Source organism: Columba livia, chromosome 2, assembly GCF_036013475.1.
Source record: "Columba livia isolate bColLiv1 breed racing homer chromosome 2, bColLiv1.pat.W.v2, whole genome shotgun sequence".
Classification (NCBI taxonomy): Eukaryota; Metazoa; Chordata; class Aves; order Columbiformes; family Columbidae; genus Columba; species Columba livia.
In genome coordinates, this window is record NC_088603.1 from 58,861,720 (window position 1) to 58,889,513 (window position 27,794).

At 38.2% G+C, this 27,794-nt stretch overlaps 1 protein-coding gene across 5 annotated transcripts in view; it reads left to right on the forward strand.

Moving 5' to 3' along the window:
- The window catches only part of CNTNAP2 (contactin associated protein 2), a 1,147,495-nt gene that overhangs the window by 453,184 nt on the left and 666,517 nt on the right, over positions 1–27,794 (forward strand). For all 5 annotated transcript variants that reach the window (XM_065052118.1, XM_065052119.1, XM_065052115.1 and 2 more), the window contains exon 4: positions 26,730–26,877. In XM_065052118.1, coding sequence (XP_064908190.1) covers positions 26,730–26,877 — 148 coding nt within the window. The remainder of the gene's footprint in view (positions 1–26,729; positions 26,878–27,794) is intronic.

Genomic DNA, 27,794 nt, shown 5'->3' on the forward strand with positions numbered 1-27,794 from the left:
ATTGCTTGCTGCTTGTGATTAAATGCAGCATTTCATTTCCAGTCTCACACATGACAGAATAAAATTCAGAATGCATTTCTGCAGATGTCAGAAAGGTAAGGTCAAGAAGGTTAGATACAGGCTTCCTCATGCTTTAGATTCCTGAATAATCAGAAATAATTATGTACAAAACCAAATTACTTCTTTAATCCTATTTTTGCAGTATTTGATTTTTTCTTATTAATAATTTCTCTTCAAAGTTACTCTGTCTTTTTCTTCTGTTTACTTAGTATTTTTTTTAAAGAAATCTGCTGCTGGGTCTGTGTGTATGGATTTCTAGAAATTATGGGAATCCTTCAGAGGTTGATCAGATGGTTAAAGTCCTGAGGTTTCCATCTACCAACACACTTCAGGATTTTACAGGAAGAAAGTAATGATTTATTTGTCTTTAAATTGTCCCACTTAGCTGAAAAGGCATAACTGATTTAGTGAATACATACAGGGCAAACAGCTTTTCTACTCTTCTGATCAGCTATGTTTAAAAAAAACATTTTTTGTGGTTTTCAAAATCTTCTTGTGAATGCTATACATATGATTTTACAATATTGAAAATATTCCCAAGAGCTGATTCTGAACACTGAGTTAAAACTGCATTTATTTTTATTTAGTTTTGTTTTTCTTAGTTGGATTTTGGTGGGAAAAGAAGACAATTCTAGCTTTTGCCTGTTTTTTTCTTAAAATCACACCACTTCTAAAAATATTATAGACTAGCATGCCAATGTTGGTGTTAGTGCCTTAAAATTTTCACTTTTATCTTGTTCAGTTTACTTAAAATAAGAAAACAATGTGGTTTTTTCCCTCCTGTTTTCAGCAGTTTTGGATTAATAACGATTTCCACAGCTATTTTGTTGTCAGAGTTACAGCTGGATTATTGCAGAGTGAAAATAACTGAATCTCAATTGCTCTTTCATTGAATCTTCTTGGTGGCCAAGGCCTTCATTCTAGTTCTTTAATGCCAAAAATAAAATAATTTTGTTGATTTTTAATATGTATTTTGGTACATGGAGAAATATTACATTTTTAATCTTCAAAAAATAAATATTTTTATATGATCAGTAAAAGTTTATCCATCTTGTAATTTGGTCATGTTGAGAAAGGGCTAGAACAAGAGCACAGGAGAAAGTAGCTGGATTGAAGTGGTAACAAATTAAATTTAAATAACAGAGATTGCATTCGGGAACTTTGGCAAACCTGATAACTTGAAGATTTGATTTTTAGAAAAAATTAAATAAGAAAGATAGTGTGAGTAAAAGTCATTAAATTTTCAGTGCTACATGATACAAAATTTAACTTAAATTGATTGCTTTTATTAGTAAAGAGACAGAGACAATATTAATCCTTTTCTAGTTTTGTGCAACACCAGTTCTTTACTTGAACATGTATTACCCTGGGCTGCCATTACCCCTGATTTTCTTGATTTTAAATTGGGGAACAATCAGACTCACTTCATTTTGCACACTGATGTGTTGACCAGAGTCAGCGTTTTAGATCTTAAGAGCCAGGCATGAAAAGCTAACTCAATAGGGTTATTGTTTTCAGGGAGACAGCCTGATCAGATCACCCTTGCTCAGATCTGGAATTCGAAACTAGCTGGAGATGCTGTGCTGCTACCTGGGGATCGTTAGCAGAAACTGAACAACTTTAATTTCTGTGAGCAGAAGGGGGAATAATGCTTAAACATACAAATCTGGTGCAATTGAAGTACGTTAAGACTACCTAGATGGAAGTAGTTTAAATGTCTTTTTAACTTTCCTCATTTAGAATTCTTTGGGAAAAGCATAAATCTTCCTGTTTGGTGTTAACTTTTTATTATGTGGGTTTGTGGTGATTTGTTTGTTTGATGTTAAAGCGAAGGCATGATTTTCTAAATATCTGTGGCAGCAGCAGTGTTTACTAAACATAGGAGGCCATTGATCTGCTCAAGAAAATACAAATTTAGTTTTTAAAATTATGTGGAACATCTCTTGTTTAGCTGTTTCTCCAAAGTAAAGAAAAATGGCCCCAGACATTCAAGCTTAAAAAACAAAACAAAACAAACAAAAATCAACCAACAAAACCAAAAGACAACACAACACACACACAAAACACCACAAAACTTTTTAATATAGATATCACTTCTGGTTTTGTGCTTATGGGAAAGATAGAAGAACAAAGTAAATAACTTCTGAATACTGTTCACCTTAGTCTGTGGTGCAATCACTTCAGACCTTCTCACTTAAATTCTCAGTGTTAGCAGTTCTGCTGGTCTAGGACTCATCCAAATTCAGCTACCATTTTGGCTCCCTAAGCCTGCTCAGCTTCAGTCTTCAAGCAAGTGAATTCTTTTATAATTGTTGTCTTTGGAAATGCTGCTGAGCTCACGGAAGGTGTGCAGAACACCCAGGCCTCCAAGTGTGTGCCCACACCACACGCAAACTGAGCACTAAGGAAATTGTCTTCTGTAAATTAAGAATTTGTGATCATGAATTTCCGATAACTTTATCTTTTCTTCTGTGCTCTATGTCAATCTGCTGGAATTTTAAGTGTGGCAAATACTTGTTCAGAACTGATATATTTTTTCTGTGATAACATATAGAGAAACAAGCTACATTCTTCCCCATTGCCTTATGAGATAGTAATCAGATGCACTAGAATTTTTTTTTGTTCACAGACTTCTGACTACATGTTATTTGTAATGATCAGTCAGAAACAGAAGTGGCTTCCAGCAAGTTATGTCTTCTTGAGGTCACCACATCCCAATTTTTTGAAGCTCTAAATTTTCAAAGTGAAATAGTGAGTAATGTAAGCGAGCAGTTTTCAGGTGAACTTTAAAATTACTGAAATATTATTTCAGTGTCTGATGTTAGGTTAGTGTGGGAGAAAAAGTCATTTCAGCAAAAGATTTTAAATAATCAGATATAACACAAGGCAAATGTCTCTCTTGGGTTTCATCAGATGCCAGTGCAGGGCCTGGCTGGGGGCTGCCGACATGCAGACTGCCAGCGTGTACTATGGTAGAGTTTTGCAAACATGAGAGACGAGGCTGAATGAAGGCTCTGGGTGTCCATCAGAGGCTGCCTTTGCACGCAGCCAAGGCACACTTCACAGCAGCACAGCCGGTTTCTAACGTGTCCAGAGGAAGCAAGACTTCCCAAAAACAATGCATTAAAATACATTGATACGTACTGATTGTATTCAGGCCAGTAGAGATTATTTATCACCTGAATGTGTTTATTTGTTATTTCATTTAAGATCGGGTTTTGTACATTTCTCAACACAATTCTGTATGTAAGCTTTTAGTTTAAAGGAAAACAGATCTTGATGGTGAACTCCTCCCAGCAGGGTCAATGTCATCTTTGGTCTCTATAAAGCACTATAAAGCACTTAACCCAGCAGGGCTTAAGGGATGCCCTACCTGGGCTTCAAACTGGAGTCGATTGCAGCCTGATTGCAGCTATGTAGGCTCTGCTGAAGGGAAAAGGTGTTGCTGCTTCCTGATGCTGGATCTTTGTATTGGAAGGATGAGGAATATTGTAGTCAGTTCAGCTGTCTGCTCTCACATACTCTGTCCACTCCGTTTTGATGGCAAGTTGTTTAGAGAAAGAGAATCCATCTTAATACAAGGCTAACACAGGAGAGTTCAGTTTTGTCAGAAACACACGCAAGTTGGTAATGTGATAATTTCTGCACGGGCACACTACGGTAAATCCTGGCTACCAAGCTCCTCCCCAGATGTCTGAACAGCTTCCAGTGCAATCCTGCCTCATTCCCCCAGAGAAAAGTAACTCTGTGTTGCAGCTCTGATTTCCGTATGAATCCAGTAACATGTTTTTATGAACTCTTTGTTGCTGGGTGGTATGTGTAACTGTGGAAGAATCCTTGCTTTTATGTCAAGACAAAAAAAATAATATGCAAGTTAATATTTCTTGTGGAGAAAGTTTTGGAAATGTGTACTAGTCTGGCTCAAAAACAGCTAGAAGGTAAGTTAAAAGAGCTGAAAGTGTACATACTTACAGTAGAGTTGTGGTCCTGTGGACAGTTCTCCTATTATGCTTGCTTTAATCCCAACTGAAGAAGAGGAGACTGCAGATCTCCATGTTTCCATGGCTGGAGGGATGGACTTGCCAGAAAAAACTTGCATGAGGTCTTAGATCTACTAACTTCCATTTACAATAGAAATGACTGGCAAATGGCTTACAGTGTGTGTTTTTATATATAAGAGTTAGAGAACGGGGGGAACAGGAGAGTAAAAGTAGAGAATGTGCAAGTGAGAAGAATATTATTTGTTTGTTTGTTTGTTTTCCCCCAGCTTTTTAGCTCAGATATAAAAGTGTATTTATCTGCACATTGCTTTTTAAATAAATATCCAAACAGAAAAATTCCAGTTGCTTCTTTTGAAGGGGCAGGCAAAATAGTTTATTTAGGGCTTCATCCTACTTACGCGGAGACATAATGGGAATACAGTAATATTAAGAGATCAGTTTGGTATTTCAGTCACTCCTGAAGTCAAGTGAAGAACATCATCTAGCTCCACCTAGAAGTCAGAATAGCAGTTTAAAAACCTTAGAGGCTTTCTTGGTTGGTTAAGGGGCTTTTGGCATACAAAAAACACATGAGAACGATTAGTTTGTTGCAAAGTCTTTGTAATTCAAGCACCTCTAAACTGGATTTCTACTGCATAGGTTGATATTGGGAAAACTTTACTTTTTTTTCTGCACAAACCAGAGCTTTTCTAGAAATAGAGCATTACATTACAGGACCTGTGTAGGACTCATATCAATAACTTGCTTTGTTTCATCACAGTTCAGTGATTTAGTTCATTTATTTGGCATTTTCAGCTGGAACAGATGTAGAATCACTGAGCACCAGGACGTGAACCCCTTATTAACATAATTTGTTATGGTACATACTCTGTGTCACGTTGCATGGCAACCTCTTATTGTGGTCACCATCTCTACTTTCACACTAGTTCTGCATTTTAAAATGAGCTTCAGTAAAATTAATTTTGAGTGGAACCCATTTTTCAAGAAGGCAAAACATCTGGAAGAAAAAAGTTATTTAATTTAGAATGGGGAACAATAAATCTGAAATTAACCTTCCTCATTAGTTTTATGTACAGTAGACTTATTTTATGTAGACAAAATATACCTTTTATGAATTCCTGAAAATTTGGAAAAACTTGTTCCTAAAGCATAATTTTTATTATAAATTGGAAACCTGGACAATTGTTTTCCAGTTTAAATAACAATTTTTTAAAATTCCCCCCAAAGTCTTCTTTTTAACTACATATATAATTTTGCTATTTCATGTAACTGAAAAACATTTCTGGTTTTATTTGTTATCTCCAGAGGTAGGTCAGTCAATGTGGAGAAGCAATTCACTGCTATTATTGGAAGTAATTTGACTATAACCTGTTATGACACTTTAGAACTAGACCAAAATTGCTAGCTTAGTTTTCCAGTGAATCGCAAGTAAAATACAAGTCCTGAAGATCTTGTTAAATACTTCTTGCTCAAATGACAGTAAGTCAAGTAAAAATGACAGCTCTTTTGTGACACTCATGATGCTATGTCTTATGCATGATAAGTCACAAATATTTTGAGTTTAGGCATCAGTTAATCCCCATTTTGTCATGGAGGTTCACTTGAAATCATTAATTTTCAAATTGCTTGGCACCTGAAATCAGTTGTGGAAGTTTTGCCCCCCATTTAAGTAGTGTATTTCCAATAAGGAAGGAATGATTTTATTTTTCCTTGGAAGGCACTGTGACTTTAAGAGGGATTTGCCATGCAGCCATTTACTATTTATGTGATTGCTTTTAAGACTCAGAGGCTATAAATAAAGTACCATCAGGGTATATAAACCAGCCTATATATATTAGACATGTTCGTAACTTCAACTCTCATATTCTGGGAGAGACAGTGTTTCAGAAAAGTTGCCACTCCCTTTTTAAAGGCATACCCACTTGGCCTTAGCACTGCTGTGGTTTGGTTTGTTTTTTTCCACTTCAGGCTGTTTTGTCTGAAAGCAGAGAGATGCCTTTTATGACAAGCCTATTTTGTCACTGATCACGGTTGCCAAGTAAGTATGACTATTGCAGCAAATAGGAAATATTTAGACCTATAATCTAATGAATAGAATAGAGTAGAGTAGAGTAGAGTAGAATAGAATAGAATAGAATAGAATAGAATAGAATAGAATAGAATAGAATAGAATAGAATAGAATAGAATAGTTGAGCTGGGAGAGACCTAGTCCAACTGCCTGATCACATCAGGACTGACCAAAAGTTAAAACACAGAATGGACTTTCCCACAGAAGAACACAGCTAGCAGGAGCAAGATGAAGGCTGAGAGGGCTACCATCACTTTCAGGAAAGATATCAAGGGTGAAGACCAAAGAAGGAAAGAGCTCCTGAAGTACAAGGAAAAAGATGATCAAACCCACAAACAATTCAGAACTTCTTTCCAAGAGGAAAACCTCACCATAATCAGGCTAGTAGCAGATGTCCCTTGGTGCGTTGGTGAGGAATGGGGAGGAAATCCTGCATGCTGTCTGTGTCTCTGCAAAGTCCATACAGAGGGAACCAAATGCCTTTCTTTCACCTCTGGCATGCCCACAGCCAAAGGAATGTCGATGGTATAAATGCCCTTCTTTGCACAGTCTGAATGTACAGATTAATGTCCAGGGATGTCCAGCAGCTGTGCCCAGTGCCCCCGGGGGCCTCCTGGTCACAGGGACTGCCTGGGGACAGCACCACAAATGCCTCCTCCATAGGATGATGTGGGGAGGGGTGGTGGGTGGGGCTCTGCATCAGGGGCCCTGTCACCCCCATGTCACAATGCCACCACCTGGCAACGAAGCAGTCACGGTGCATGAGGGCAGGATAAAAGGGACCATCCTCCCGTGTTCTGCTGCCAGAGTTAGCCTGGGGGCAGACTGAAGGCATTGGAGCCCAGGAGGAGCCAGTGGAGCGAGCTGAGGGAGAAAGACCGCAGGAGGCTGAACAAGGCTCCTGAAGATTCTCTGCTGCAAGGTCAGCTCCCAGCAGGGCCAACTTTAAAGCTCATCTGATGGATGGAAATCTTTTTCAGCTGGAGAGCTATGGCAAATGCAAGGGAATGCCTTCTTGAGGAGCATGGCAGAGCTTGTTATCCTCATCTCCTGCAGAGCCAGGGGCAGCAGCCATACAAAACATGATGCAGAGACATTACCAGGGGCCCCAGTGCTTTGGAGCACCCACTGGTGCCCTGCCAGAGAGGAGGAGGATTCTTGCCTCTAAGGTTGATAGGACAGGTGCCTTTTGCTGCTCGCAGAAGCCCCTGAGATGGCTCCATGTTGAGGGAGAATAAGGCCTTGGCAGGTCCTGGGAGGTGCGAGCAGCCTGTGGGACAAGGAGCCAGGTCTGGTTCACATGCTCAGGGAACAGCCGGTCGCCAGCACTGGAGTCAGGAAGGAATTTTCTCTCATGGCAGATTGGCACTTGTCCCCAGGAGTTTTTTGCCTTCCTCTGCCGCATTGAGCGTGACCACTTTCAGAGCTCCTCTGGGCCATTTTGGCTTGGCTACTACTTGATACTCATGCACCACAAAGATGGCCTCTCATGCCCTGCAGCTGGGGATAGAGAGGCTTTTTTTCTCCCCATGGTGGGCTAGCAAGTGTCCATGGGGTTTTTTTGCCTTCCTCTGCAGCACTGAGCACAGCCCCTTGCTAGGACTTCTTTGGGCCATCTTCACTAGCTGCCTGCTGCTCATGCTCCATGAAGGTGGCCCTTGCGCCATGGTCCTAGCCATTGAGGCCTATGAGCACCCCAAGGATGCTGACAGAAGGAGACTTGCACTGCTCATATGCTCTCCTGTAGACAGTGATTGTTGATCACTTTGGAGACAAGAGTATTGGGCCAGATGGACCTTCACTCTGAAAGATTACTGTTGTTCTCAGGGTCTTGTGTTTTAGTGTGTTTTTCCAATGGAAACAGTTCAGGCATTTCTGAAATGAGTAGGAGAAAAAAATCCATTTTCTCACATCAAAAAGATTTGCAACACTTTAGCTGGGGAGCATGCTGTGCTGCAGACTGAGGGCTTGATGTTTGAGCCTTGCTAGGGGGAGAGATGTGGGGTTTTGCCATCCTGTAGAAACCCAGCTCAACTGGATGAACACAGAAGACTAAAAAACTGCACTCCTGCTTTTTGCAAATTTGTTCAGATGGTCCAATGATTTCAAGACAATCTACAGCTCTCACCCCACCAGAAGGTACCTGCATCCTTTCCACAACATAACAGGGCCAATGCCTAAGCTGGACCATGATTATGGATATTCAACTCTTCTGCAAGTTTGAGGCTGGGAAGAAATATCATCAGTGATTTAGTCAGCATATACTGATAGGTAAAGAAGGAGATATGAAGAGAAGAGGGAGGAGAGAAGAGAGGTAAGGAGAGGAGGAGAAGAGAGGAGAGTTTCTCATCCCTATTCCATTTTGTTCAACATAATGTTGCCATCTTTTTCATATTAGATTGACTAAAAAGGAACTGCAAATTTTGATCCCGTAACAGTTACCTGTATATTTCAAATGTCAACTACATTTGTCATTTATACAGTTATCTATACTTCATGCTGTGCTTGAAAAATGTCTCTTTAAGTTTCAAAAAGCACCAAAATGGAGATTAGCACTATTGAGTAAAGCTGGCTAAATGTCTTTATAGTCAGCATTTTTGTAATTATGAAGAGCTATCAATTGCTGGCAAAATGTTTGTTTCCACATCATTACACTAAGGTTAAGATCAAGACTTTTGCTTCAACCTGAATGCAGCTTGGGGCACTGGCTTGAATGTAGTGGCAGTGCAGCTGTTAGCAATGAAAATCTGTTTACTTCTTTCTTTCTGTATTATTTGGCTACATACCCCTTTCTCTGCCATCTAGCCTTTTAGCCATACTTGTATCTTTTCTGTGGAGCATTAACCTGTATTCATATTCCATTGCTGTACAATCTGTCCTCAGCTCACTAACTCCTAGCCTTCATTGTACAGCAATGGCGTGTTATTGGCAATGCTAAGCATAACATCTGCATTTTTTCTTAATTGCTTTCTTCTGTATTTTCACTTGAATGCAAGCTTCTAAAGTCAAGATTACTCAAAGGGATTGACAGTAAACTGCAGGATTAAGGAAGATGCATCTAGAAATCTTGGGTGGTGTCTTGGTCCCATTGAAATGGTCCATTACTTCTATAAGGGTATATATTACTACTTATGGAAAAATAAGCCATGTCATATCTCTAAATAATGCTTACGTGAAGAAATAACCTTAATTGTGCATGACCTACAATTCAGAGGCACGTTCTTACTCTAATGCCAGCTAAAGTCAAGAGATGGTAACAGCAACTGCTTCACATCTTGTGCCATTAGGTCTTGCTATTTTAAGTCCTGACTATTTATTTAGAGGGTAACTCTGGCATTCTGGTTTGAAAATGTTCATGATTTGCAGAATATAGAGTGCTACAGAGTTTCTCACAATACAGCGCAGAGAAGTTAGAAGCAGGTGAGGTGAAGGACCTCTGCAAGTTGCTTTTCAGATGTGTTTATCATGTCTGATTTGCGAAAACCTATAAATGGATAGCGGTGATTAAACTGATCTGGAAGAACTTCCGTCAGGATGATTTATAGGCCCTTATAACATTAAGAGGCACTTGGCAGCCTCCAGGATGAACCATTATTTATTTTTTGCTTTGCTCCTCCCAGCCATTTTTATTTAGCCCAATATGAATAAAAAGACACAGCAGGGAGCTGAGAAAGCTTTAAGCATAGGACATACATCCAATGTTAGACATTAATTTTGTCTGTAAAATGTGGTGTGGGGTGGAAAAGAGACATTGTTATCTAGTGGGTGCCAGCTGAACCAACCTAGTAATCTGGGCAGGATTCCTATGGGAAAGTGAAGCATCCAATGCAGAACAGATGAGTTTAAATGTACTTCGAAAACAAACTCAAGTAATTTATTTCAAGTCGGTGCTGATCTTCACAGTAAAACAACGATACCTCCTCATTTCCTAAGCAGCTTTAGTGATCTAGACTCAGTGTCAATCGCATGGAGTATAAATGATTGTACATTGCGTGAATGCCTTTTAGAAAAGTTTGCTGTTAAGAAATGGCTGCCTTAGCATAAATGTATGGCTATAATGTGAGTAATGCTAACAGCATACCAGAGGCATTCTGCTCCTTCAGAGACAAGTTTGGATTTAACTACTGATTAAGTACTTCTCTTCCACAAACTGTTGAAATTTTTGATGCAGGCAATGCAAGTTGATAAGCAATCAATATTGTAGTTATGTGGGCTGGAATCATAAATTTCAACACTGTGCAGCACTTGGAAAAAGATGAACAAAAAAGTAGACAAATTGAATTAAAATTATTCCCATGAATGCTATAAAGGTAAGAATAGAAACTGTCAGAAACAGAGAAAATAGAAATCAAAGAAACAAACTTGTGGCGGGGGACTTAAATGAGCCAAAGAAAATAGAAGTTTCAAGTGAATGAAAAATGTCCACCTGGAACATCACATTAGGCACTATGACTTGTTCTAGAGTTCTTGTCAATTTGAAGGTAAAGCATTTTGACTATGATTAGTAAGAAAGTCTATGATAATTGGCATCTTTTAAAATCCTGTCAAACTAAACTACAAAAGAGAGTGAGTTATTCCTTGTATATCTGCATTTAGCAATTAGAAAAGAATATATGTTTTGATCTGGGAAACTTATGACATGAATAACATTTTACCTGTTTCCAAGTTTTTTGATTAGGTTATGTTTATTTTGGACAATGAGATGACACCCACCAGCGCTCATATAAATTCTTAGCTCTTCAAATTTTATTTTGCCAAATAGGAGAAGGTGATCAAAGGGAGATCAGCAATTGTTGCATCATTGACTTAACGCAAGGCTTTTGAAATTCTTTTTTGAAATTCTTTTTTTTTTTTAAATTCTTTCTCAGTATTCTTATATCCAAATGATTCAGGTACAGACTTCATAGCTAGACTGTGAGGTGACTGTACAGTTCTTTAAACTGCTGGACACAAAGTGTTGTGACCTTTGTGATACAAATCCCAGCTGGCGACTGGTTACTGGTGGCATCTCTCAGGGGCCAAGAAAGGAGCCAATACTGGTTAACATCTTCTTTAATGGAGGAATGGATGGTGTTCTCCGAACAGCATCACAGCTGAACTGTGGGGGAGCATCTGATGTTCTGAAGGGCGGAGCTGCTATTCAGTGCAAAGAAATGAAAACAGATACACAAAGCAAATAGGATGAAAGACATACAGATTTGAGTTAACAGGGATTTTAGTGCGTGTTATAAAGTATAGTACATTCCAGGAAAAAAAAAAAAAAAAAAAAAGAGGATGAAAGAAAGTAATCCTACACATGAACTTATCCTGCTTTCAATTTTTCATTGCTGTTAATACAAAAGCCCCCAAATTGTGTATTTACTTGTGTTTTGTAATTGCTAAGGAATAAGATAAGATGCTTTTGCCACAGTAAGATCACAGAATCACAGAATGTCCTGAGTTGGGAGGGACCCACAAGGATCATCAAGTCCAACTCCTATACCTGCACAGGGCAACCCCACAATTCACACCATGTGTCTGAGGGTGCTGTCCAGTCTCTTCTTGAACATTGTCAGGCTTGGGGCTGTGACACCTCCCTGGGGAACCTGTTCCAGTGCTCTACCACCCTCTGGGTGAAGAACCTTTTCTAATGTCCAACCTAAACCTCCCCTGGCACATCTTCCTGCCATTCCCTCGGGTTCTGTTGTTAGATCACTAGAGAGGAGAGATCAGCACCTGCCCCTCCTTCCTTTGTGAGGAAGCTATAGACCGCTATGAGGTCTCCCTTCTGTCTCCTTCAGGCTGAACAAAGCAAATTATTTAGATGCTCCTCATACGTCTTCCCCTCCAAACCCTTCACCAACTTCATGGCCCTCTTCCGGACACTTGCCAGTAGCTTTATATCCTTTTTATCCTGTGGAACCTAGAACTTCACACAGTGCTCCAGATGAAGCCGCACCAGTGCAGAGCGGAGCGGGACAATCATCTCCCTGGCCCAGCTGGCCATGCTGTGCTGGATGCACCCAGGACATGGCTGGCCCTCTTGGCTGCCAGGGCTCAAATCCTGCACACATTTCAGGGTTGGTTGGGAGTTTATCATTCTCACAGCCATGTTTCTTTAGCCCAGGGCTCCAGGGGTCCCAGAGCCCATCTTCACTGTTGAAGACCAAGGCAAAGAAAGCATTAAATGTTTCTGCTTTCTCTATGTCCCTGGTTATGAGGTGACCATGCTCATCAGGTAATGTGCCTGTGTTATTTCTGGCTTATCTTTTGCTATTAACATGTTTTAAAAAGCCCTTTTTATTGTCACTCACATTACTAGCTGCCTTCAGCTCTGATTGAGCTTTGGCCACACAAATTTCCTCCCTACAGTGGTGAGCATCATCTCCCGTGATGCCTGACCCTGCTTCCACTGACCACATATATTCTTTTTTCTTTGTAGTTGTAGAAGAAAATCTTTGCTCAGCCAAGCCAGCCTTTTGCCTTGCCTGCTTGACTTTTGACATTTTGGAGTTGCCTGCTCCTGGGCTTTTTAGGATATAGTACTTAAAAAATAACCAGCACTGATGCACTCCAGCACCTTCCAAAGCTTTTTCCCAGGGGACCTTGCTAAATAGCTCTCTGAGCAACCTGAAGTCTGCTTTCTTCATATCCACGGCTGAGGTCTTGCTGGCAGATTTCATCCTCTTAGCAGAGATTTTAAGCCTGACTGCTTCATGGTCACTGTGGTAAAGGCAGCCACCAAGTGCCACTTCTCCCATGAGACCCTCTCTGCTGGTGAGCAGCAAATCTAGGAAGGCACCTTTCCTCATCAGTTCCCTTAGTACCTGTACCAAAAAGTTATCATCCAGATGATTTAGGAATCTTCTATACTTGTTTGTACCAGCTGTATGATATTCCCAGTTGACATCTGGCAAGTTGAAGTCCCCCATAAGGACAAGGGCAGATGGCTTAGAGGCTTCCCTTAGTTCCTTAAAGAATAACTCCTCAGTGTCATCATGCTGGCTGGGGGGCCTATAGTAGACATCTGCAATGACATCCGCTTTATCCGTCCCTTAATCTTTACCCAGAGGCTCCCAGCTTTGCCATCAGCAACTGCCAGCTCCATGCATTCCAGCCCCTCCACTACATACAATGACACACACCCCGCCCCACCTCCTACCCTGCCTGTCCCTTCTGAATAGCCTGTAACCATCCATCATGGCACACCAGTCACAGGACTCATCTCACCAGGTTTCACTAATGCCAATGATATCAGATCCCTGGCACTGGGCCAAGGCTTCTAGCTCAGCCTGCTTTTTCCTCATGCTGCGTGCATTGGTGTAGAAGCACTTCAAGTGTGGTCCACTGTGCCTTTCACATTGTGGCACAGTTTGGAGAATTTCAGTAGCATGCAGTTCCTTGAGCTTTGGTGTGCCATGTCATTGCTCATCACTGACTAACCTGCTACAGCCCCCTTCCCCCTTCTAATCTAGTTTAAAGCCCTGTCAATCAGTCCTGCTAATTCCTGAGCAAACACCCTTTTCCCCTTCTGTGAGAGGAGCATCCAATCAGATGTCAGTAGATCTAGTGAATAGACCATCCCATGATTGAAAAGCCCAAAGTTCCACTGATGACATCAACCTCAGAGCCATGTGATAAAACATGATAAAACACGTTGTATTTGTTCACAGTCAAAGGTGAATTAAACAATAATTGTCAGTGCTCAGATGATGTCAAAGAAGTAGCATTAGAGATGCAAAAAGATCTGGATAAAGCTATTTTTCTTTTCTTTTTGCTCCCTCAGAACCTTTTCTATTTTATGGAAAGAGCTAGATTACTATAGTAATTACTTGCGTATTGATACTAAATTAACAATTTATAAATATATTTATTTAAACCTTGTCAGTATTTAAGAAGTACTTACACATGCTTATTACTTTCAATACACACAGCTGCACTGCACTCTGAAATTTTTACATGCCACTGGGTTTGTATTTCTAAAACAAGCCAGGGGGGAGGGAGGGAAATCAACAAAAAGTTACTTCCCCTTGTATTTTTTGTATAGGAGTCGATAAGCTAACTAGGCAGCTGCTAGATCTTCTAGATGTCTACTGATTTTAAACTTTGGAATGACCTTGGGTTTTTCCTAGTGCTTTGGTAGTCAGTCACTTTGATAACTTCTGAGACTGACTGATGAGTGTTGGGAGGGTGCTAAGCTTGATATTGCCCAAAGGTGAAGGGGGATTAAAAGAATGTAAAGCATTTCCAAAGAAGAGACAGCGGCGGAGCAAAAGCCTGAAATAATAATGCAGAACATAACTATCCCTATGTTAGGCTAACCTGGATTAGAAGAATCAAGCAGAGAACTTGACTATGGGGATGGCACACTACCAAGCCTCATAAAGGAAATGGGTTTTGAATTCTGGAGTCAAAAGAACTAGAATCTGAGTTTCTGATGTGAATGAGGGTAAAGGTAAATCTGAGGCATAACTAAAAGCCTTTTGCTGCATGTTAACCACAAGTACCATATAAAACACGCACAGTCTTCACAGCAAAATACTAGGATCATCTCTGTTTTAATGTGTCTGAAAACCTGTTTACTCCTTTTTATGGTCTTGGCATTCATTCCTCTGTTTCTGCTTCATATGAGCATTTTTTCTATATACCATTTTCATGTTTTTGGGCTATAAAGATGAACTGCCTAGGCAACGAGAGGGAAATTTTCCAGAGCCTCATACACTACCATTAATATTTACTTATTCCTGCAAGAAGAAAAAAAAATTGAAACATATCAAGTTGAAATATATCAACATCAAGTTTGCCTTTCCTATTGCAATATAGCAGGGACTCAACAAAATATGCCTGTACCACATAGAACAGCCCAAGACAATTTAAGCATGGCCATAATTAATCAGAGAAAAGATCCATCTACTGTGTCTCCCACATTATTCATAAGGAAATGCCTGGGGAAAAATAAAAATTGAGGAAATAAGTATGATGCTTCCATGTAAAATACTTCTACCTTCTAATTAGTTAAAGTTCAAAGACTTACGGAGTCACATGTATTAACTGTTTAGTAAGTCTCAGTGGATTCTTTCATATGTGCTTTGACAGCTGCCATTCTTAATCTCACACAGGCCTGTAGTACCCCAAATTTCTGTGGTAATAAGTTTTATAAGTTGCTGCTTTGCTTTCATATCTTTTAAATTTTTTTTGAACCTACCTTCATTTGATGCCAAGTATGTCTTTACCCAGGGAGAGAGTCTGGAAAGTTGATCCCTCTTACGTGCTCTCCACATCCCTTGGGATTTTGTAGACCTTTCATATTGCAATGAAATATTTTCAAGATTGAAGACTCAGAGATTATTCAGGTGTTCCTCATACAGAAGTTTCATTCCTGTTTGAAACGAGGGCAGTAGAAATTCACATTATGTTCAAACTATAGATGAACCATGGTTTACAGTGACATAAACTGTATTTTCAGTACTCTTATACTAGCATTTAATTTACCTTTTAACTGCTACTGAGCATTGAGCTGACTGTTTCAGGGACTACATATTAGAATCCAAAGACCTCTCTTCTGAATAGTAATGGTTAGCTCAGAGCTCATCATTTTTATGTGAAATTAGGACAGTCTTTTCCCCATGTGGCACTTTACATTTATCTACACCTAATTTCGGTCATTCAGGCTCATAAGACATATTCTGGTGCAGTTCTTCACAGTGCTCTCTCACCCTTATCGCTCGCTCTAGATAATTTAGTACCATCAGCAAACTTTCTTATCTCTCTGCTTACCCTTTTTTCTATGTAGTTTATGAGTGTGCTGAACAGTACAGGAATCAGCACAACTCCACTGGAGATTTCCACTGTTGGAACTCAACTTTTTCGACTACTTCTCTTTTCATCAGTTATTTTACCATTTAAAGACCTTCCTTCTTATGCTGTAACTACTTAGTCACCTTAAAAGCCTTTGGTGAGGGATATTTTCAACATCCTTTTGGAAAGCTGAATTGATTACATTAACGAGACCACCTTTATCCATAGGCATATTTGCTCTTTCAATGAACTTCATTGGGTTTATAATGAAGGATTTTCTTGTACAAGTCAAACTGACTCTTCTCAAGCAGATCATAATTACTCAGGTGTCTGCAGTGCTTCTGTTCTTTACACAGATTTACAAGACTTTGCCTGACACAGATGACAAGCTTACTGGTCTGTAATTCCCTGGCTCTCTGTAGGAGGATTTTTAAAAATTGCCACCCTCCTATGATTAGGCACCAAAGCAGTTTTATGTGAGAAGTTATTCACCATTGTTACTAATTCAGCTATTTCATCCATGAGTTGCCTTAGAACCCATGGGTGAATACTGTCTGACCTTCATGAATTGTTACTTTTCATTTTCTTTATTTGTTCAAAAACTGCTTCAAACTGAACCCTTGACAAAATCCCTTAGAAAGAAGAGATGCACCAGGGAGATCAGCCCAGTTTCATCCGCAGAATGCAAAGAACATGTTTAACTTCTCTGCCATGGTTTTCCTTCTGTATTCTGTTTGTATCTGCTGATCTTAAAAATTGTCTGGCCAGCTGTGTTCTTCTGAGATGTTTGAAGAAAGATTTATTACTTATTTTATTTTGGTGTCTGATAATATAGTCCATGCAGCTCACTTGTTACCTGCTTTTGCCCCGGGAAACAGAATAAATTGTCATTTGGTTCCTAGGTGAGGGCCTTTGAATTTGCATTACTTAGCTGTCTCTTAAGTTTCATGACATCATTATTCAAATCTGGTAATTTTTCCTTGACCTTGGTAGAGACTTCAAACTTCATGTCATCTTGGCATTCATTAGCACATGCCTTACTTCCTCTGCCAAATTAATTAATGAAATAATACAAAATCCAAGAATGATTCTTGAGAAACTCAAATAAGATCTCTTCTAGTTCCCTTGTCACATTGCATTGGCTTCTTTCCAACTCTTACTCTATTTGCTATTTTCTCCATCTCAGTTACTAATCTCCCATGAGTGAACAGCAAACAATACTTTTGCCATCTTCCTATATTCCATCTCTATTATTAAAAAAAACAAAAACAAAACAAAACAAAACAAAAAAACCTGTCTTGCAGAAAAGATATCAGATGGTTTAGCTTAATGCTGCCTTTGATGGATTTTATTGTTTCCCAGAGATGTATACATCTTTCCTTGTTACTTCCTTCAAAATACATTTAATGTTGAGTAAGTTTGTGCTGAAAGTCTGTGGTTTTCTGGATGGTTATTTTACATTTCTTAGGCTTGGTAAATATGTAGGTTGTTCACAAATCCTTTTCCCATCCGTTTGTTTCCCATTCCCTATTGTCCAAATTTGATAGATTCATAAATCCTGGCAAAAGGACTTACCATTGAATGCATCATTTTCTTCAGTTTGTTTTGGGTAAACATTATCTTGTCTTCTTAGATATATCTGACATTATGTCCTGAGGATTTGTTTCTGATGTGGTCATTTCCATTCTGAACCATTCATTCCTATTACCTATTTTGCTTTTGCACTACTCTTTTTTATTTTTTTTTTTTTTTGTCTACCTTAAGGAGAAAACAAAAGCTGAGTATTCATTTTGCTAACACCTTTATCTCCATGCAATTATCACAGCATAGTATCTGTACTCCTCTTTTAATTTCTGTCATGTGGCAAAAGGATCTTTCTGTTTAATACTTTTTGCCCAATCCATAGGTAATATAAATTTTCTTTCTGCCTGAAAATTTATTTTATGATCATCCCTTTGGTTCAGACTGTAAGTTAATAAAAGATTCTACTTGGGGAGTATCTGTGAAAAAAATAGAGAATATGATTTCATGCATGTAGAACATGACACCTCCTCTGTACCTAAACTTTTCTGTGTTCCAATAATGTGTGATCAGTCCTGCTTCTTAGAGAGAGGATAGCTTGCTCTTTATTGAGCTATAAGCAAGGATTACAGGATTGTTCAGATTTTCACTAACAGAAGAATTTTTCATTAAGGTTAGGGCAATTTCTATTTAGGAAAATACTTGTTAATTCCTTTTAAAAAAATCATACAAAAAAAGTTTTATTTTTTCTTTTTAAAATCTCAAGCCTGTCCTATAGATAAGAAATTTTTGAAAACATAATATTTCTTCACTATACAAACTTAAAATTCTGGGCAGTACATGAAAGGCTTCACTGATAAGAAGCCCTACTGTATATTCCAAGAGTGTGTTATCCTGTAGAGCAGGCAATACTGAAATTTTCTGAAACATGAAATCAACTTGGAATAAACTAGAGACTTAATCAGATCCAAAAACTACCCAACGCATAAACTAATTTCCTGATTTCTACTGTTTCCAGGCCTTTATCAGCAGAATTTGGCAGAAATGTGAATCTGTTTGCTGGGTATATGATTCTAAGTGAAAACCTTTTTCGTTGTTCTTTCCTCTTCCCTTCCCCACTTTGTTATTTTCCCTGTTTTTTAGCACTTGAGAGCTCTATACTATCATTACAGTACTTAATGTTTCACTCTTTCTGCAAACCTTAGTTCATTTATGAATTTTATGGTATTTCAAGATGCATCAGTACACTTTCAGTTCGAGAAGACATGCTTATTTAAATTCAGATTTTAGGTAGAAAGAAAAATAGTGTATAACTTGTAGATGTCTGAATTGATGAACTTTCCCCTGAATAGAAATGCAGCATCTCACTTGGGCCTAGAATGGGTCAGGTCACTTGCTCAGATGTTTCGAACATTATGTCAAGATGCAGCTGTCAAAAGCAAGTGCATAGTTAGAGCTTCACACAGCAACTTTCCAGCATAGCCCTAAGGGTTTAACGCTACTTTCAGGAATAGAGCATTCCATAGCTGTGATTAGAGCTGAATTCTTGTATATTCTCCTCATTTATTGCTGTAGTTCTTTGTCCCTCACAACAAATATGTGAGAAGTCAGCCCTCAGCATTCTCATTTGCAGATGATGGGCAAGGAAAGCAGAGCTGACTTACTGATTGACCTGGTAGAGCAAAAAATAAAGTACTCAGTATTCATGCTGAGAAAAGTTCTACAATCCTTCTTCTTAGGAGCACCTGTCATGAGTGAGGAAACCACCTTCCTAAACACAGGCAGTGACTTAGATGTCTGAGTATTCTGCTGAGATACACTGGGGTTATTTGGAAGTAGAGCCAAAGAATCTGAGCTACAGCTGTAAAATGTAAGTGAAATTCAGAAAGTTTTCATATTTACTCTTTAGTGTTGGCCATTTATACATTATCATACACTGGCACATAACTGAGGTATACTTTGATTTAATAACCATCTTTTATCCTGTATGAAAAGGTAATATAAAGATGCACTGTGTTTTAAAAATAGGTTTTGTTAGCTATGGATTAAATGAGGGACGATAGGACCCTGGTATGCTATGGTTCTGGGTTTCATAAATATACAACTCCAGTAACAGTCTTTAAAAACAAACGAACAAACAGATCTCATGTTGTATAATTTTTATTCATTTCTGACATGTAATTTTTTTCATTTTTTCTTTTTATGGTGCCACTCCACAGATCCAGGTTAGCACAGTCCTTTGTGTTAGATTTTGAAATCAAGGGTGGACTGCAGTGTGTTTTGAGTCACATTTTTTTACTCAATTATTAAGTCTAAACATGGTGATAAATTTGTCAACCCAGAACAAATGGACCCCAGCATAAATGTAATCTGATAGGATTTTGGTATTTTTGTTCCCAAGCATTAGTCTCCTGCCATCACTGAACCCAAAGACAAAAATACTAAGCAGTATAACTGAAGAAATATATTTGTATATGAATCTTCTACTCCACACATTCCTATGGCATAGAATACCTGGTTGTAATGTGCAAGTACCTATTACCAGAACACTTGGGTAGACCTTTAACTAAACTTCTTCTCTGAACTAAGCTCATAGTGCTAGAAAATAAGTAGCTATCCCTAGGGGAAGATTAATCTCTTGCACAGAAAAATGTCTGCTAGGCACCCTGAGTGCAATTGCAGTTTCCTGAATTTAGGTACCCAGCACCATCTGAGAGACCTCAGACCTTACTTCTGCTGGATTGATGGGGTTGTCTTGGTTATTCTAGCATGTCTGTCACTAGACACTTCAATGTGGAACCTAAATTAAGCTCTTAGAGTTGAACCCTTTTGCCCCAACTCAGAAAAGAATCTAATTTCAAGATGGCACTTAACATTTTAGCTATTTAACCTAATTCAACTTATGCGTGTGCACAATGTTAAGTATCTGATTAAGATGTGCTTGATGTCCTGAAATGAATTCGTACTTCTGTGTCTCATTTCTTCATCTTCTATGTTTAAAATTAAACCTCTAGATATAGGGGGAGTGCCCCCTCCCTTGCAAAGATGCAATGTGGCGAGGCTTACTTACTAGAATGCCACTTTAGCATCACAAGCTGCAGCATCAGCCCTTCAGGGAGCAATTTCTGCTGCTTCCTATTACTCGCACCAGACCTGTGAGGGAGGGATATACCACTCTTTCTGCACTGCAGACCCAGGCGTGATGGATTAGCCTGGTCACTGTAGATAGGAAGACAAATAGGGCTGACTGTCCAGCTGCAGCCCAGGGGGAAGTTTTAGCTCTTCTGTGAGATGCTGTCTACTTCTCCTTCTCAACACTTAGCACTATTTGCATTTCCAGTGCGGCATGAAGCACAAATCATGCCACCACTGTAGCGAGCTTTAAGGAGAAAAAGACTACTGGGATACTTACCTGACTTCAGCCCTTTCTCTCACTTTTACAGCAGCAGTTGTTTTCCTATGTGTTATTATGACAGCGAGGAAAAGTAAAGTTTGCTCCAGTGCTGTGATTCCAGTGAGAACATCAGTACTTGAGACATACAATGTAAAGCTCTTACAAAGCTCAGCATAGTCATCTGCTGCTTGAGGTAGCTTGCAAAAATAAATTCAATAGTCTCTATAAACATATTCTTTAATTTTTTACTTTTTACATCTCTTGTGGATGGAGGATGTTCATAATTTTGCATACATCAATACATGTGCAATTCAGCTTAGTACTGACATATAGTCTAATTGCCTTTAAAATGGAATTTTGTTTTTTGAGTACTCATTTTCAGGTAATGACTTTATAATTGATTTTATTTTTTATGAAGGACCGTTGATTCATTCCATTCAATGAAACTCAGATGGCTTTCCTAGAGAATTTATGAAAAGCTGCTGAAAATAAGAATCTATCACTTCTGCTTTCTTTCCACTTTGCTTTTCTCTCTGTTGTATCTAAAGTATATTCTTTTTATTCCTTCCTAAGCAGGCTCAGACTAACAATGCTAAACAATCCTGTTATGTATATAAATGAGTATAAAGTGGGTTCTGAAAATAACGGATCTTTATTCAAAGATGGATTGAACTTTTGTGACATTCTTCCTAAAAACTAGATATTCACTGTGGCCTCTGATATATTAATATGACAGCTGTTTAGCATTTGTACCAGAGTTATTCTAAGCAACCAGTTTGAATGGCACAGAGATTAGCTGAATTTACAAAAAAAGAGGAATGTCAATTTTTAAGTATCATATAGCTTGTATCATTAAGTCACAGCTAAGTTTATATGAAGGACACTGGAAACTGCCTGAAGGTTTTCTGTTATGATACAATGTATAATAGTAATACCAGTTAGATAATAATGCATAATGTGAGTGATAATTGGAAATCTTTTGGTGACCCTATTTAGGAAGAGGTTGAACCCTGATGTTTAAGACAGTGATGCAGCAAGAGAATGAATTCAACAAAGTCAGTGTAAAACCATGCTGTTATTTTAATCTGATTTTACATATCAGTCAATGCTGGGGAGTGGTGGCAGGGGTAGGAAGCTAATGTCTTCAAAATAAAACCTGTGCAGATTTTGCAAGCCAGATTATGTTGTGATTTTGCAACCTGTTCAAGACTAATTATCAGGTTTTATTAGTTACCAGATTATTTTGGTATTATGGAAGTATATCCAGTATTTTCTTATCCTAGTTTGCCAGGTTCTTGCAAAGGAGAAGTTATCTGTGATACCGAACCATTCTTTAATACTGAACAAAAGATGTAATGAGATCCAGTGACTGGATGAACAAAGCAGACAAAGCCCAAGTAAAAATAATATTTTTGACACTGAATATAAGTAAGCATTGGGAGAGCTTCCATAAGGGTGTGATAGAGTTGATTATCCATCACTTTCAGTTTTGAAATGAAGATTGAATAAGCTTGTGAAAGTTGCATTATCACCCAGACTAAGAACTCATTATGTGAACTATTGCATGGGAGTTGGTACTCTGTGTCTCCAGAACTCCAGACTAGATTATCATAATTCTCCCATCAGGCCATAAAAGTCAATGAGTCTCTCTCATTTGTTTTATTTCTTTTTCTGTAAGTGAGCAGGGATGGAAAAACAGTACATGGATTGGTTTTGTTTTTAAAGGATCAGTGAATAAATAATAGCTAATTAATTCTCAGCAAACACTTCTGAGAGTATTATCTCCATTTTACAGACAGAATGAGTATCAGAGACATTGGGGCTCTTAGCCGAAGTTCACACAGTTAGTAAGCAACAAAGCACAATTGCCAACAGTCATTTCTGGCTGCTGTGCTTGTCCTATTACAAGTATTTACAGAGCTTTATCGAACGGATGTACAGACATTTCCTGCAGGTGCCTCCTGCAATCCTAGAGAGAAACAGAGTGACATTATGATAGCCTCTTCCTTCTGAGGAACTCTACGTTTGTTCCAAGCACTTGCAAGTGTATTTTCAAAATACTCTCAAAAGGTAAATTAGTCAAGAAGGTAGGTAAAGCGAAAGATAGGGAGGTCCTTGTTCCTTTGTCTTTCCACTCCTTCCTAAAAATAACCACAGAGAATATTTTTGGTTTCTTTCATATTAGGTGTAGAGAAAGGGATATACCAGACTAACAAATAGCGACAAGATCATAGCATCTTCATTACAAAAGCTGGTGATACTAAGAACACCTGCTGTTACTAGAAAACAGCAGCGTTGGTGTGATGTAGCTCTGGAAAAAAAGATTCACTGTGTATCTACCAACCTTTTCCTGAGCAATTTGGGCCTTTACATAGAAACAAAACCATACTCCACCTTTTCTGTGCTGCTGCAAATCGTTGTCATGGGTCAGCAGATCATGTAGGACAAATATTGAACCCCAGTAATAAATGTCTCTGTACATCAGAATTTCCAGCTTGTGTTTCTACACACATAGTCAAATGCATGAGGCTACTCATGGCATGGGTGTCGCTTTGTTGACTTCCAACTCTTTCTTTCATTCAATTGCCATAGAAGCCCTCAGCCCTAGTCATGGATAGGCTCAAGAGACTGTGATGAAGTCACGCTAAACGCAAAATGTCACTGCCTCCTTGGTCAGGAAAGCATGCATCCTGGCTGCCCAAAATAAATAAAACAGCAATAACCAAGTCAGATAAAATTGCCAATGCTGCACGAGGTAAAAAAATTACTTGCACGCAACTAGTGATCCATAGACTCTAAATGTTCAATCCCCTAAGATTTATAACACAACTTAAAATTAAATTTAGGAAGTTTCTGTTGCAAGCAAGTTAGGACATTAAATCACTTTACTATTCATTTTGTGAACTATAAGGAAAAGAAGTGGGCAGGTGATGAAAATTTTAAAATCCTTTCCTCTTCCAATTAGTGCTTTCAAAATAGATTCGCATTTGATGATTATTAAACAAGGTTTTTGATATATGAAAGTAATCCTATTTCAGGTGCTAACAGCTATTTGAGGTCATTTGGTCTAAAAGATGGCTATACAGTCACTTTGAGAATAGAATTTGATGTGAACAAGAACAAAACAACCTAAGAGGTAAATTATGGAGGCATGTTGTCTTCATCAAAGGGAAAAATATAATTCCTGAAGGAATACATTTGGAAAACACGTAATGAGATTAAATTGGATTATTTACTTTAGAACAAAAATAGCACCTCCAGAATCTCTTATTCTATTGTTGTCTCTTTTGTTAAGACATTTAAGAGTACTAAATTCCTAGGGTTTCCAATCAGAGATTACCTCTTGCTCTAAACTTGTGATGTGGTTATTAGGTACTTTTGACATGAAGGCTGAGTTGCCATTTCACAGTCAGAATGGAATTAAGCAGAGACACAAGTATTCTGCAGTTCTTCCAAAATCTTTTTGTCATTTTCATCTTAGCAGGGAAAAAAGAAAAAAAAAAAAAAAATAGAAGTGAAAGAAATCCCTGAAGAAAGAGGTAACTTGTAACAGCTTGGATATTTCTTTGCACATTCCTTTATAAAATATTTTTGTGGCTTTTTGGTATAATTTCAAAAGGCCAAGTGATTAAAATTGTTGTTATTTCCCTAGGAAGGCAAGTGGGTTTCAAATTCAAGTTGAAGGACAGGATTTGTTAGTAATATTCCATGGAGCAGTTTAAAAGGACTATTCTAAAGAGCCCTACACCAGGTATTCTTCCTGAGATAGGAATTTTGTGTTTGCTTGCAATTTTTCTTATGACTGTGTTCAAGCCATGACCAGCCAGTTTCTTCTGGAAAATGCTGTGGGAAATGGTGTTAAAGGCTTTACTGAAGTCTAGGTACACAGCAGCCACAGCCTTTCCCTCATCAACTAAGTGGGTCACCTTGTCATAGAAGGAGATCAGGTTAGTCAGGCAGGACCTGCCTTTCATGAACCCACGCTGACTGGGCCTGATCACTTGGTTGTCCTGTATGTGCCGCGTGATGGCACTCAGTATGATCGTGACCTCCTATATTGAACTTCCTTTCCACCCAATACTTCTAGCAAATTAAACAAACAAACAAAGCCCAAAACAAAACAACCAGCAGAAATGTACATGAAGAGGGTTTTGATAAGATTATATGGCAGACATCACAAAATTCAGACATGCCCAAATGGAAATTGCTCTTGAAATATAGATCTTTACCTTGAATTCTCACTAAAATATGTGTTTTAAAGGATCAAATTCTTTATTCCCTCCGTGAAGTTCTGTGATTCCTAGAACAAGACTAAGAGAATAAGCAGCTCTCCAATGGGATTTTTTGTCCTCCTTCAGTGTATGCTTTCTGTTGTTTTTTATTGTCTTCTATTTAGCTCAGAAGACAGAACTGTTAATTTCCTTGTAAACACCACTCGAAAATGTAAGTGCTTCATATACATTAATTAATCTATGTTACAAGCTCAGCTATGAAATGAGGAGTGCCATTATCGTCATTTAGCACATCAATAGCTGCAGTACAGAAAATTAAGGTAAATATAACCATTAGTAAATGTCATAATTTATTGAGTCCACTAAGGAAGGGATCCTGTGGATAATCTTTACATTTACCACCACCTGCATCCACTGTGCACTGTGCAAAGTCATTATTAATTTATCCTTTTGGAATATGTATGTACAGATATATATGTAATTAGATATTGCTATATCTATATGCAAAGGGACAATTTAAATTTTGGCCCTTTCAAATTATTGATAATTATATTTTGCAGTAGTATTTCTTACAGCCCAGTTATTTCTTTGGTTTTGGTTGCACTATTGCTATTTGTTATAGGATTTCATTATGGATTTACTCAGATAGAAATGTTGTAGATACCTCTAATGAACGTAAAAATACGAGTATACACAAACATTCCTTATTTTCATAGTCTCCCTAGCAGTGGGTCACCTTTTCTCTGTTTATTTATGACCATTCTTTGTTACAAGACATGTGTTTCTATTGAAAATCACAAAATTCACAAGGAGATGTGAAAGTTCTGCTGAAAATGCTAACAACAACCGAATTATAGTCTTTTAACATCTGCCATCAGTGAATGAATGGATTATCCATAAACTGACAAGACAAAACAAAAAAATCCATGATATTAACTAGTACATATTGGTCATATTGTTTACTTTTAAGCTTAATGCTATGAAATATTTTATCAAGAGATACAAAACTGCAAACCAAGTGCTAAATATTTACGTCATTAATTTTCAAAACTGCCTTGAGAGCTCTTGTGTCCTTTCCTGACTTCCAAAATTTTATGAACCAAAAATAGGCTTTGCTGTGGGTGACAGCTATGCTTAGACAAGAAACTGGACACTCACTTTCCAGCAGCTAATACATCAAAAGGAAGATTTTTAAATTCTTGAAAATCTGAGAAATTGAAGGAGTCCCTGTCTGTTTCAGGGAGCAGGTTATTTCAGTGTTCCTATTTACAGAAAAATGACTGGTGTGTGTAATTTTACTGATAGAGGCTGGACATCATCTTCTCCAGAACAACCACTCTGGCTTGGACAGTTTTATTAACATGTTAATTACTGACTAACAGATTAATAATTGAAAATGGATTACTTTCTTAACTAGAAGCAGCTGTTTTACTGAATTCAACATACCTATCGTGGAGAAAGTAAATAGAGGTCCCAATGCTACTGTTTTGCTATTCTCGTGAAACTTTGTAAACAAACTGTTTGTTTAGTCACTATCAAAGAAACATTCAAGCCAAACTTCAGTGTAACCTTGACGCTCAGAGGACTTCACTACCTGATGTTTTTTCTTAAGAGAACATTTATAGCATGTGAGATAGATGTAATACAACAATTTTATTTTTCTTCTTCCCCTTAGGCATTTCCTGGAAATACAAACTCTGATAGTGTGGTCCGGCATGATTTACAACATCCAGTTATTGCTCACTATGTACGGATAGTTCCTTTGGACTGGAATGGAGAGGGCCAAATTGGGTTAAGAATTGAAGTCTACGGCTGCTCCTATTGTAAGTTTTTCAATGAGCATCTTTTTTTACCCCATAAATAAAAACTGTCTTTGGATCTCAGACTAAATCTGAATCTCGAGTACTTTTTGCTTAGATAGACCAAGATGTTTCAGGATTTATAATTATATTTGCCCAGAGCTTCATGAAATATTTATTGAAACCTTAACTCTGAGTTGCTAGTTTGTTCTTCCCTGGAAGAGGCAACGTTGGACTTTACAATAGTGCTTTGAAGTTGCTCCTTTTGATCTTGATGGTTTCTTTTACAGAAGACTTTGTCTATTATATAAGCTTGAACAAGCCAGTTGAGCAAAAGATAGTATTCAGGCAAATGCCATGTTGGGTCTTGTGAGAAACAGCTGGGAAACAGGACATAATTCATTGCCCATTGTTAGAGTTAAAATTAAAGAAAATACATAAGAATTCTGTCAGAGTAGCTCGAATTGTCTAAATGTGCAACATGTTTTTCAGAGGTTTTTTCCTTTTGTGTTTGAATATGACTCTAGAATTTATTTTATATACAGATGAGAAATGGTGCAAACGCTTCTGAAGAGCAGAACTTATGTTTCCAGAAAAGCAAGGGTAGTGTCTAAATTCCCTTCCTTGAATTCAACCTAGCCAGCGCTTGAAGGAAGTCTATAAATCTGCAGAAAATTAAGTGTCTGATGTCATATTTCTAAGTACGTATTTTTATGCGCTGTCCTGGCTTTGTTGGTATATCAGCTGGAAGGAGCTACTTGAGATTTGTCTTTTAATAACCAGGAGATAGAATAAGGTGAGGAGCGCACATCTGGAAGTCTCACCCATTCACTTCACTGGGTGACAAGACATAAGGGAACCCTTTGCCATTCTAACTGGTAACAGATAAAAACACCTTGTGATTTCAGCTGTTGTTTTGATTTGGATAAATAGTCAAAAGG